This window comes from Alosa pseudoharengus, unplaced genomic scaffold (assembly GCF_046254945.1).
Source record: "Alosa pseudoharengus isolate Yale_2024_CS ecotype anadromous, Long Island Sound unplaced genomic scaffold, YU_APseudo_1.1 YU_APseudo_1.1_scf_2, whole genome shotgun sequence".
Classification (NCBI taxonomy): Eukaryota; Metazoa; Chordata; class Actinopteri; order Clupeiformes; family Clupeidae; genus Alosa; species Alosa pseudoharengus.
In genome coordinates this window covers 28086549-28099253 of record NW_027468663.1, presented here as the reverse complement: position 1 = coordinate 28099253, position 12705 = coordinate 28086549, and the positions used below count along the sequence as shown (strand labels likewise).

General features: G+C 39.5%; 1 protein-coding gene across 1 annotated transcript; it reads right to left on the bottom strand.

Moving 5' to 3' along the window:
- Window positions 1-4209: 4209 nt before the first annotated feature.
- LOC143133437 (transmembrane protein 255B-like) lies at window positions 4210-12705 on the bottom strand. Its single transcript, XM_076293200.1, has 9 exons — window positions 12569-12705; window positions 8019-8137; window positions 7292-7431; window positions 6042-6131; window positions 5509-5589; window positions 5330-5415; window positions 4746-4905; window positions 4357-4533; window positions 4210-4224 (listed from the first exon to the last, which is right to left on the bottom strand). The coding sequence occupies exons 1-9, from the start codon at window positions 12703-12705 to the stop codon at window positions 4210-4212; spliced, it is 1005 nt and encodes a 334-aa protein (XP_076149315.1).

The window sequence follows — 12705 nt, the reverse complement described above, 5'->3', positions numbered from 1 at the left end:
GAATATCTTGAGAACCGTAGGGCCTAGGATGACCAATTTTTTCCGTATGTTTGCCTCCAGGGGTCATGTTAACCCATTCCATGTGCACACATGTGCATAAACAGATACACACGCACACACATACATTCACAGTAATCATACGTATGACACATACTCACACAGTAGACATATGTACGCATGCATGCACATGCACAAACACACATACGCAGGCAAACACACAAGCACGCACACACACACACACACACACACACCCACACACATAAACATAAACGTGTACACGCACACATGCACACAATTCAAGAATTTCTCAGAATTATGAACAGGCAAGATGGGGGTGGGGTTGTATAAAATGAATTTTATATGTGAAATCTATGAACTAATCATGTTTTGGTACTTGTTGTCTAGCAGATACCAGTGAGAATTGAGTGTGGATAATGCAATTTAGTGAGACAGTTAGAATCATATAGGCCTTTCAGTGTGATTTATTTTTGTGGAAAAAATGTGCTGGACTGGGCGGCGGTCATATTTTGTACCACTCTGCGGTACATCTAGTTATATTGTTATTTGTCCACATAGGTTTATACAGAGTGATGAATACCTCTACATCTTTGCTTCTAAGAGACTCTTTCTGGGATGCTGTTTTTCATACCCAATCATGTTGGCAGTTACCCTAATTAGTTGTAAAATAGTTTTAAAAAAAATAGTTGTAAAATAGTTGTAAATTAGTTTTCTTTATCATTACACACATTTTCCAGCATTTTCTTGGCACCGTCCCAACTTTTATTAAAATGTGTTGGTATCAAATTCAAAATGAACATATGAAATAGAGTCTTGCCCAGTTCCCTGACCGGCTTAGCTGATTGCTCAGCTAATCATCTCTGCTCTGTCACTGGTCATTCAGAGTGCCTTATGCTGCCTTAGTCTACCTTCTGCCTGCCGCTTTACTGCAAGCCCTTTTGCAACCCACCTCCACCCCATCTCCTCCTCCTACTTCTGACTTATGTATGTATGTATGTCATTGATGTCTGCTCTGTTCTGTACCTATGGGGGTTGAACTTTGCTGCTCTCCCTGCCTTAGGCTTTCCATGTTTGCACATGTAAGGGCGGGGTTCCCAGAACAGAGCATACCTCCAAATGTAATATAATGCAAATAGTAAATAAAGCTATTTCTTTGGCAAAGTGGTCCTGACTGAAATGTCGTTTTCAACATTTGATATGTTGTCTGCATTCTTTTTGCAGCTAAATATGAGTGTACAAGATTTGCAGATTATCAAAAATAATACAGATTTCTTTACATTTTGCACAACGTCCCAATTTTTCTGATTTGGGGTTGTATTTGGTTTTACCATTCTGTATACAGTATGTGTTCACTGTTCAGACATAGCCATAACTGATGATCTGCAGTGTCACTGATGAGTACTGTCTCCTTTCTTGCACAATTCTATTGCTATTTTGATTACTACAAGGAGTCAGTCGTCATTTTACTCCATTTTCCAACAATACAATAGATGGCTGTCAAATTAAAGATTAATACCGGCAAAAACAAGCACTGATGTATATTTGTCAGTTATATGCTATATATCATTTTTGACATATAGGTGCATTGTGAATGGATGTGTGCAAACTTGCTCTCTGGCACAGTTTGTTTACTGCTGCACACATTGGGCCCCCACATCATAGGCGTCTCCAGCATGTGAAGAGTGAAGAATTCTTAAGGACACTGGGGGTGGAGTTTTGCACAAACTGCACCATCGGGAAACAACCAGGGCCCTTGGCTGCTCATGTATGATGGGATGCTCTGTGGGGAGCAAGAAGAAGAGAGGTGAATAAGTGAGTATTGTATATTATCCGCAGCTTAGTCCTGTCTGACTTCTTATGCACTTAAACACCCCAAGTAATCTCACTAGGCTTGCAGTAAAAAAAAAAAGCTAAGAAGAGGCTCTTGAGAAGAAGGGAGGGGAATCTTTAGACAAAATGGCAGACTAAAACATCTCCCATAAATGTACCAACTTGATATAAAGCTCCCTGTCAGTATGATGTTGCGACTTTATGCATGACATGGGACAGATGTGCTTGCTAAGCCTATGGGCTAAAACCATATGCATGGGAAGGTTGTGAATATCAGGGGTTAGTCTAACATATCCTACGGTCCTTTTCCAGTCTTATCTCACTCTCCCATTTTGTTCCTGTCACTCTTCACTGTCCTATCTGAAAAGGCAAAAAGCCTAAAAATATACCTTAAAAGGAAAATGACAGCCAATATCAAGACAACACTCATTCCCTCCTTTCTCTTCCAATGATCCTCCATTACATTTCCATAGCCTAGTGGCCAATCTGTTGTTGTTTTTAGCATGATGCTGATGTTTTTTACAAGTTAAGGGAATGCACATAATGTTAAATGTCAAAAGGTAGTACACAATTCTTGCAAAAGTTTGTTGATATCCAGCTCAACCGCCAACAACATTCCACTTCTCCCCACTGGGCCCCTGAAGCAATGTATTTAAGCCTCAGTCCAAGCCACTATGCTAGCTTCCCATTTGCGGTACAAGGACTGTGACACAGATATCAGATATAGACACCAATTTTTTCTTTAGCACAAATGCTGAAGAGTAAGCTACAGGACTATAAGGAGTATTTTGCAGAATGTGAAAACAGTTACAGTCCTTCAAGGTACTATGTGGAGTTCTGTAGATTTCTCATCTGTTGACTTGCAATGTATTTTATAAAGCGCCACATGTGGTGCAAAGTCATATTACAAGAAATCTGGACCAGCTAACTCTCTAGTAAGAGATCCGGACCAGCTAGCTCTGATTTTCTATGTCAACGGTCAGTCAATGATATCTGGGCAATATATCTATGTCAACGGTCAGTCAATGATATCTGGGCAATATATATATATATATATATATATATATATATATATATATATATATATATATATATATATATATATATATATATATATATATATATCACATAGGTGTTTTTAACATTATATCAAAACAGCTGTTTCTACACATTATTGATAACTAGTTATAAGTCAAGGTTGTAAATAGAAAAAGTGACTTTGAGGTTGTCAACATTATTCCATTTTCGTTGCAATCCGCAATACTTTTGTTATGACTACAGCTTCATTCATACCAAGCCAGCATTGTTGAGCTGCTGTAAAGGCGCAATTTGAAAACGATGTTGGCCCTATTTGAGTTTCAAGCGAAGGGCGAATAAAGGGTCCCCAGACCAATTCTCCACCTCAATTAAGATCTGAGGTCTGGTATCAGCCAGGCTAGTAATGCACACAATCTGTTTTCTTCCCTGATTTATCATTATCCAATAACATGACCTTTCTCATATGACTTTCCCAGAAGAAAAAAACAAGAATAGAACAGAATAGACAGGTTCCATTGCTGTCTTTGCTGGCAGCTGCTGTTCAGTTAAATTCTGCATTCTACAAAGCTACGGCTGCCCTCATACAGCATGCAGGATGCAAACTATGACCCGCCTATTTCCACATGCAAACTCACTGAAAACAGTAAATTTGAAAATTTTGAAAACTCCGGTTTCAGTGTTTGTAGACATGGAAAATGGAGTTATGAACTGATCATTTGTCGTCATCTCATTTGATTTAATTTTTTTCTCAGGTCTCTGATTGGCCATCATCACTGTTGATTGATATGCTCTTAAAGCGTAACTCCGGAATAAAGTTCAAGTATTTGATTGAGAGCAAAATTATGTTAATTGGTGGAGTTTTGAGCGAGACCATTTTTGCATTTATGGGATAATGGGCTTATAGTGAAAGCGAAGGGGGCCAGCTAGCACGTCAAAAATCGAACGCTATTTTATAGCCTACCACTGACAATGCTCAAAATATAATTACAGTTCTGTGGTAGTGTGGTGAGGGTCCCTACAGACAAACCAAAGTATTGTAAAGTTTGAAAGTGTACAGGCTCAGGGAGGTAATAACAAGACCTGTATCTGAAGGAAGCAAATTGCCTGGCTTCGTGTTCCGGGTAGCGTCAAATTAGCGGTCACGTTTAATCTTTCAGTGTTGCACAGATCTGGCTGAATCTTACAATACAAACATACCTTACGTTCAGCCAGATCTACACAACACTCGAAGAAGTCAAACATGCCCACTGAATTGATGCTACCGGAACACAACATTTGTTTGGAAATATCCCTATACCTGTTATTGAGGGTTTTGACCAACAATCATGTGGTGTTAGACTGTAGCATGTACACAGGTTCAGATAGGACTGAATACGCTTAAATGAATGAAGACTGTTTTCGTTTAAAACAGTTTTAAAATGAAAACGGATCATGCTGATGTCTTTAACATAGTGAAATGTGGCACCTGACCGGGTAAAGTGGCTGAAGCATGTGGCCATTATGTTGATATATGGGTTGTTCCATTGGTAGACGAGAGGAGCTGTCATTCCCATGTACAGGGAGTGGGGGAGCTGTGGCATTCTGAACCACTTGAGGGTCCCACAGTGGTATCTCCTCTGTAGTTTTGTCCATATCACGCCTGCCGTCCTGTATTTGGTTAATATGAGATACATATGCATAAAAACATTCAGAAATTCACAAAACACAAAATCAGTCTATGATACCACATCAAAACACACACTGATCTACTGATTCACATATTTCTGTTATCTATGGTTGTCTTGAGAGTTAAGTTCCGTTGTTATCTAGATATTTTCCCTCAAATCCCCCTGGATCTGTTTAGCACTCTTTTCTCTTACCAGTGCCTTGATGTTGCCAAGCATGGCTGAGGTGAGAAGCCCCAGGACCAAGGCAAGCAAGTTCATCCCAGCGATAACCCAGACAAGCCAGTACACAAACAACACCTCCTGGCAGTCCTGCACGCCCACAAACTCATAGTGCTTGTCAAGGTATCCACCACTGTTAAAATAGAGGGAAAGAGTTTGTTTTGATTGGTCACAGAAATATATACAGTATATACAGTGTAGGTTTACCAAAGATGGCATAATCTCAGAGATGATTCAGACATTGCTCATTCATTTATTTTTCATAATAATAAAGATAGAGATAATGGGCCTGAATATAATTGACATGCAAAGTCCAAAGTCTACTAAAGCTACCGGTAATTTAATACCTTGGTAAAAAACTATTTTCTTATTTAATACAATTGTTAAAGTGCAAATATTGGTGGGTCAGCTCAATGGTCTCACACAATAGTTTCAGTTCATGCATGAGACAATTTGCTCATTGCCAGACTTTCCTCTATGCCTTTCATTTAAATAAGGGCTGGTGTCTGTTATCCTTGTGTTGGTGTGTTCTTGTTCAAACACTCTAATCTGCTCACTTTGCACAGGCATACAGGTCACAGCAATAACAGGTCCCACTGCGCACCATCATAAAACAAGACTCCTTCAGACCTTGGCATGGGACCTACAGGAGAAACAGGCATCAGTCCAGACTGTAAATTATGACGGATAGGGCATTATTGAGGATGACCATGTGTTCTATGCAGTATGGACATACTGTGGTGTAGTGGTTTTCATAGAAGAAGCCTTGTCCACCTGAGTAGAACTGACACCTGCCAGCCCGAATGGGTCGGACATCCTTTTTTGTGAAAGATCAGAGAGCCATTATCAAGTTTGAATACAATCTACTGTCAACTTCTATCTAGAGTATACTGATCATTTACAATGTGTGTGTGTGTGTGTGTGTGTGTGTGTTTATGTGTTTATGTGTTTATATGTATATGTGCGTGCATGCGTGTGGCTATTGAGACTAATGACTATTGAGAAGAGGCTGCTAAATAAATATCGGTAATTTAAAAAATATATAAGGAGATGACATATCTTTTTATAATGGGTTTTTGAAACACTAAAACTATTTTGGCAATACGCTTCATAGCTGAGACCTTTAAACCTTTATGACATGTTATTTATGGGTGTTATCGACTGACCTCCTCAGATTTAGTATGGTGTCCAAATGGGATGTTGTGAAGTGTATACTGTATATGTCTATAGGACAAGTAATGTGTGTACAGTGAAAAAAGGTGTATTTACGATGCTGGGGAGAATGAAGAATCCATCCACCACAAGACTTATGGATGACACTATGATGCCAAGGCTGAAGATAAAGATGGCCGCTCTGAGCTGCAAATATCAGCAGAGAGTGCAGACACATTTAAATGATGCATTGCTTACAATGAAGTATAGTTTGCTTAAACTCTGTAAACTTTGCCTCCATTAATATTCTACTTCAGGCCCATATAGATTCCAAAGGCCCTCTACATGTAAAAGTGGCACTGTCACCTATAATCTCAATTGTCATTTCAGCGTATTTTCTTCAACACTACATTTCTTATGTTTCTAGAACACTTGGGAACAGGGTGGCGACTCTGACAGACATGTTGAAGAGCTGTTGAGCATGTTTCATATGGAGATTGCCAGGTGCATGGTAACCTGGCCACGAAAGCTGAATCTCTGCCAAAATATGTTACTAATACATCAGGTCTGTGAAAAATATACATCCATGCAAATACATTTTGTTCATGCAGGCAAATGGCCAGATGTTGTGCTTCTGGGTTCAGCTCCAAAGACTGAATGGAAATACAAGATGTACTGTTCTGTTGGCTTGCAAATACAACTCTTTTCTGTCACTGTGTTGATGAAGGTGTCTTTTACCAGCTGTTGGCGGTTCCCCCTCAAAGATAAGCCAAGGAGACTGAGGATGGAGGCAAAGACAAACTGCAAAAAAGACATACAGAACCATAGGAGAGTTTATCATGTCAGTTGTTTGTTTTTTTTACATATTGGGAGGCGATATTTCTAAAAGTGAATGTTTCTGTAAAACATGGGTGGGTAGCCAAGACAAGGAACTGGGAGCATTTTCATTCAAATTAACCAGCAGCATGCAAGAGACAAGTAATCAATAATGAGATCTGGGATCATCTGTATGAAAAGGCAGATTATTCAATGGGCTTGCATGGAATAGCGAGAAATAGAAGCCCCCTGTCACTGGCAGCTTAAGACGGTCCAGAGGCACCTCTAAACACTTAAGACTGATTTAAACATCAAAATTATGGTCACATTCAGAGACTTTCTATGTTCTAACTGTCCAATTCACATAAAAAAGTCTGTTTTTCCATACCCAGTCCTGTCTCTAAATTGGACACAAACCAAGCCATGCACAATTTCAGACATTCCAGATGTTGTATAGAAGGCAGTGGAGCTCAAGTATCAACAATTATTCCCCATCGCAGACCCTACCATTACTGATGACAATCATTGGCATCATGAAGGCATTCACTCACAATGACTCCAGAGGGGCATCCTGAGGTGCTGAGGCTCTCTGTGGCTGTGGAGATGTAGACTCCCGTGGCCACTATGAGCAAGGACAACAACAACAGCACCAGCACCAGGACCAGACACAGGGATCTCCTCTGCAGGGCTTCTAGAGAGACCACATGACTCATATAAAGTGTATTCAACCTTCCAATCCACTCTTTTTAATGGCAGAACAATGTAATTGTGCATTTTTCTTGCCTCTGAGGAAAAATGGTATGCTTCAGTTTTAGGTTGAGTTTTAACCCATCATAAAGTCTATAAAGACACCTTCATAGCATCGATAAGAAAACTATTTTGACCGAAAAAGTTTGACTTAAAAAAATTGAAACTTAAAAACGTTTATGTATTTCTGTATCTCAACAACCGCTTAATCTACAATTGTCACATTTCATATGTTTACACATTTGCTCACATCTCTGTAAGTTTTGTTTGTCTCACTCAACAAAAAATATCAAATCATTTTACACAGCTTGTCTATACACTTGTGTATACAACACAGGGCATTTCTCATTAATTTCAAGCGTCAATCAAAAGTTAAGCTTCCTTCTGTATTTGTCTGCAACAGCAGAACGCAAAATGCACACTTCAAATGAAAAGCATCTCAACACAGTACAGCACAGCACAGCACTATAGTCTTGTAGAATGCCATGGAAAATAATCTCATTAACAACCTCCAATAATACACTGTCTTACCTGCTTGGCTCATTTTGGGAGGAGGCCTGCGCCTCACCAGAGGTTCCTCTGTCCGTCTCAAGGACATTTGCCACTGCTTCACACAGCTGGAATTCAGGCACACCGCACGGCTGGATACTCTTTTAAAACAGAGGGAGGGGAGATGGAGAGGGAGAACTCTCTGGAGACTTCCCTGGAGAGGCCACATCAACTCTGGTTTAATGTTTTGCTCTACCTTAATAAGACATGGGAAATGTATGAAGGCAAGAAACATTGCATCCAGAGGGATTCAACATACATTAAGTATTATGTCTACATGCAATGTCCTGAGGCAGAGCAGACCCAATTGTAAAGTTGTACACGTCATTTTTAATGTTCCCTATCCGCTGCTCAGGATCAACTGAGGAAATGTGTTGAGGTTGCATCCAGATGTGCATGTGTTACTCTCGTATTGCTGGTGAAGAAAAATGCTTGTGATTCACAATTCACTGGCCACTCTGATCCACAAAAAGCCAGAACACACATCTCACCAGAACACTCAGGGCTGCTGGAGTACTCTTGTGGGATTGGGAAAACAAGAGACTATTAGGATGTCATAAGACATTGCTTTAAAAAAAAAAAAAAACATTTCTTGAGTGACATCTAAATGGGCTCAGTGAACTACATCAATGTAACATCAACAGGCATAGTGATCTGTTTTCCGAAGTCATTTCGAGTTTTAAGCTCCAAATCTCATGAGAAATACAAAAACAGAGGAAATGGTATTGTCATGTACATCATGAACCAGTCCATACTGTAACTGATACTGATACCTGAGACCCAAACTTATGTATTCTCATGTAGTTTACTATCCCACATTTTAAACCAGAGCTATCAAATTCAGAGCTATTTGCTACATTGAGACAAAACATCTTTCCAAAGCATGCTGGCATAGCCTTTGTGTAAGATGCCTAGTAACTTTTTTTTGTCCAAAAAGATTTATCCACATTGCCTTAAAGAATTGATTCAGAAGTAACTGACTCATGGAGCAATACAGCTTTGACAAAGGTGGGTTTAGCTTACAACTTTATGTTTAGTAATCAATCAATTAAACTGCCCTGTGGAGCATTTGGTGTGTCTCTCTCTCTCTCTCTCTCTGTGTGTGTGTGTGTGCGTTGCGTGTGTGTGTGCGTGCGTGCGTGCTTGCCTGCGTGTGTATGCTACTTTTAGCCACAAGACGGCAGTCAGGGGACATCTGTAAAGTCTCACACTGAACTTTTGATGAAACTTTGTTGTGGCTGTAAACAAAGGCTTATCAAATGAAATCCCTGCTGCTATATTGCTGTTCGCTTTTCTGCTGCATTTATGCTTTGGGAAATGTACTGATTAGTACCACCTCCACTGAGCATCTTGTTGAAATTCGATATGATATCCTTTATCTGACCATATGCTTTCTATCAGTTCTTTGGCAATGTGCAAATAGACTTTGGCTCAACAATGATGAGCAGATGTACTGAAACATAACTTTATCCATTAACTCCAGATGCTCCTTACGGTGATGTATAAAATGTTTTAATGTACACAATGTTACAAGTGCTGATGATACTGACACACACTGCATAATGGTTTACCATTGTTGTTGTGTTGGAGTTGTGTTTCCAAACCACAAAGAAACATTACCCCAATGGTCCCTGTAGTTAAACTCCAGAGATGATAGAAGCAGATGGGAGACCTGACACTCCCCAATCCCACAATTCAAAGCAAACAGTTGAGCCAACAGGGCAGATAGGTGAGGAGAAAACCTGTCAAAGCTGTAAAGAGCAGAGATAACAGGATTGAAACACTCGGCCAAAGCCAGAGGTAAGACTATAGGTTAAGTGCACTGCTTTGAGAATCAGTTGATAACATGTAGGCACTGGTTTAACTTAAGCTAGGGTTTCAAACAAATATTCAGTCTTGGGAGGGGTCAAACCCTTTGGATATTCTATGTGCTGCATAATTATGTTAATTGCGTTCATTGTTATCGCAAATGCCTGGAGGGACTGAAATATACACAAAAGCAAACACACGCATGAACACACTCATTTACATACACAAAAATTGCAGGAGAAATTGCAAAAAAGAAGGAGACAAATTGACAAGCGTGATTTATTTTTGCGCAGAGAATGTGCAAGACTGAGTGGCAGTCATATTTTGTATCGCTGCGGTGCATCTAGTTGTAGAAATCATAACAGAAAGGCTGTCATGGCATTTGTAACATTTGCAATATTTTGCTTCCACAGATGACGTGACATGCAGCAATACCTCAGGCTTCAAATAATCAGACATTTTTAAATACATGAACCAGACCTCCCTGCAGCTATTTCAGATCTGAGACACTTTTGGTGGGGATTAGCGCTTAGCTTTAACAGACTGAATTAGCCCACATAGCCACAGAGCCCTTCAGTGCCGACAGGCCACAGCCAGTGAGAGTGAATTTCTCAAGGTGATGTAATTCAGTCACATAGACGTCATTCAGTCAAGGGGTAAACATAAGCAAGCCCCCCAAAAGAATGCCACTCCACATCTGGAACAGATCCAAGAGGTTTTAAAAGTGCCAGGCAAGCAAAATTGCAGGGACTGTTGTTGATGCACTGGCTCTAACTTTACACTAGAGGAATAACTTTAGCATCAACCAAGTCTTTTGTTGTGTGCTCCTAATGTGTGAGCTCACTGCTGTGTGTGTGTGTATGTGTGTGCATGGGTAAAATGCAGAGGACAAATTCCCTACTGGATAAATAAAGTAACTTAAATATTGACTGCCAATAACGCCACTATGGTTTTGGATTACTGGATCACGGTGCCTGCAAAGGGTTCATGGAGGGAATATTTTTTTAGAGGTGGACATTTATTTTTAGAACTTCTTTTGCGTTCCCGCGCAATACGTTTTGCAATACTTTGACTAGGGAACGCAAAATTATTGAAACGTATTCAAAATGTATTGCAAGGGAACGCAAAAGAAGCTCAAAGAATGAATTCCCACTTCAATAAAAAAATAGATATTGACCGTACTGGATGGACAAAAAAGTAACATCTAGGGGCACTAGTGAGTACCTCTTGTCAGTCATTACAGGGCAGCTGTTTGCAAGGGCAAATAATCATTAGACAGACAGAGGAAGGTTTGTGACCTGACCAACCAGTTCCAGTCATGGCCTAGAGCACAAGATGACTTAGAACTAACTATAAAGTGCACTGCAAAAGTCACAGGCTTGAGCTTAAAGCTAGATAAAATGGAATTTACCAGTGAACAAATGACCTTAATAATAGAGACTAAAATCTCACCTGACAGGTATAACACCTGATATAGTTTTCCAAGTAGGCTACTGTATCAGAAATAGAGCAGAGGTCTGTAGGGGGCTGAGCTCCACACAGATTACCCCTCATCTTAAGGCCACTCTGAATCTTAGATGTTTGACCATTTCAAAAATAGAATCTTTATTGTTTGCTTCTCTTAACATGTCATGGTAAACAATACATTTGGCATATGTGCTTTAATGTCAAAATGGTCAAAAATCTGTACATTTTCTGTATTTCATTGAAATATATTGGAAGAAAGTTTTAAAGAAATAGAATGTTGTATTGTAATAACATACGTCAAGGAAATACATTTATTTCATGTAGTATCACATGTAACACATTTTTCTTTTGAAGCACATACAGTATAATTGGCCTATGTATTTTTAATTAGTTTACCTTATGTCATCTTTTAGGGTTGTATTACCATATGTTTTAGGCCTACCTCTTATAATGACATAGCAAACAAACGAACGCATATCTGACGACATGTCAAAATTCATGGGTTTAATATATCTTCTATACATTATTTACATTATGGACCATGAAGTGCACATCAATAACATATCATTTAACAAGACGCTTAGCAGGCAGATGCCATTACAATCCCACAACAGTTACCTGATAGTTTGATCATTAAAGGGCTTTTTTCCAGCGTTAGAGGGGGGAGGGGGATTTGGATGCTAGCATGCTATTGTAATAGCACTGCTTTGTTAACGTGTGCAAGCATTCAAATACAGACATTCTTCTGAGAGTTTTGGGACGTTCAAAAAATCTTTTAAAGACTCATATGTTCACCTTGCTCTCGTTCATTAATTAATTCATTTATTCATTCACTCATTCTCTTGCTGAGTTATGGTAACTGGTTAATGGCAAATGTTAAATATTCAGAATGTAATATGAAAACATTGTGTATGGATGACGTATTGTCTAGGTAATGAGAGTACATATCAATTCACAAAGGCTGATGAGCTAATGACCTCATGTCCTCTGCTATAGCCTGTCACCTCATATGAGCTAGAGTAAAGGTGGCCAACTCTAAGGTCTCTCTCTATAGACTTACCATCTTCACAAATGGACTCAGCTGTGGCCCTTAAGGTTAGTCATTCTACAGTAGGCCTAAACCCTGCTAATGCCAACTGACACTTTGCTTCTCTCATCGTTCCACATACATAGTGCAGGGGAAATTTGTGACATGAAATTGTAGCTGAAGTTATTATTTCATTTAGATTTGTTTTAATTACACCACCACCCCTGACCTGAAGGTCTTGTGAGACAATGTGTTTTTGTCTTTAAAAGGGAGCTTTATTTGGATCACGGTTAGAGCATCTTTTATGTCTGCACCCAAAAGACCAAGAGCAAAGGCTGAGATGAGAGTCAAGTTGCGCACTGCCAT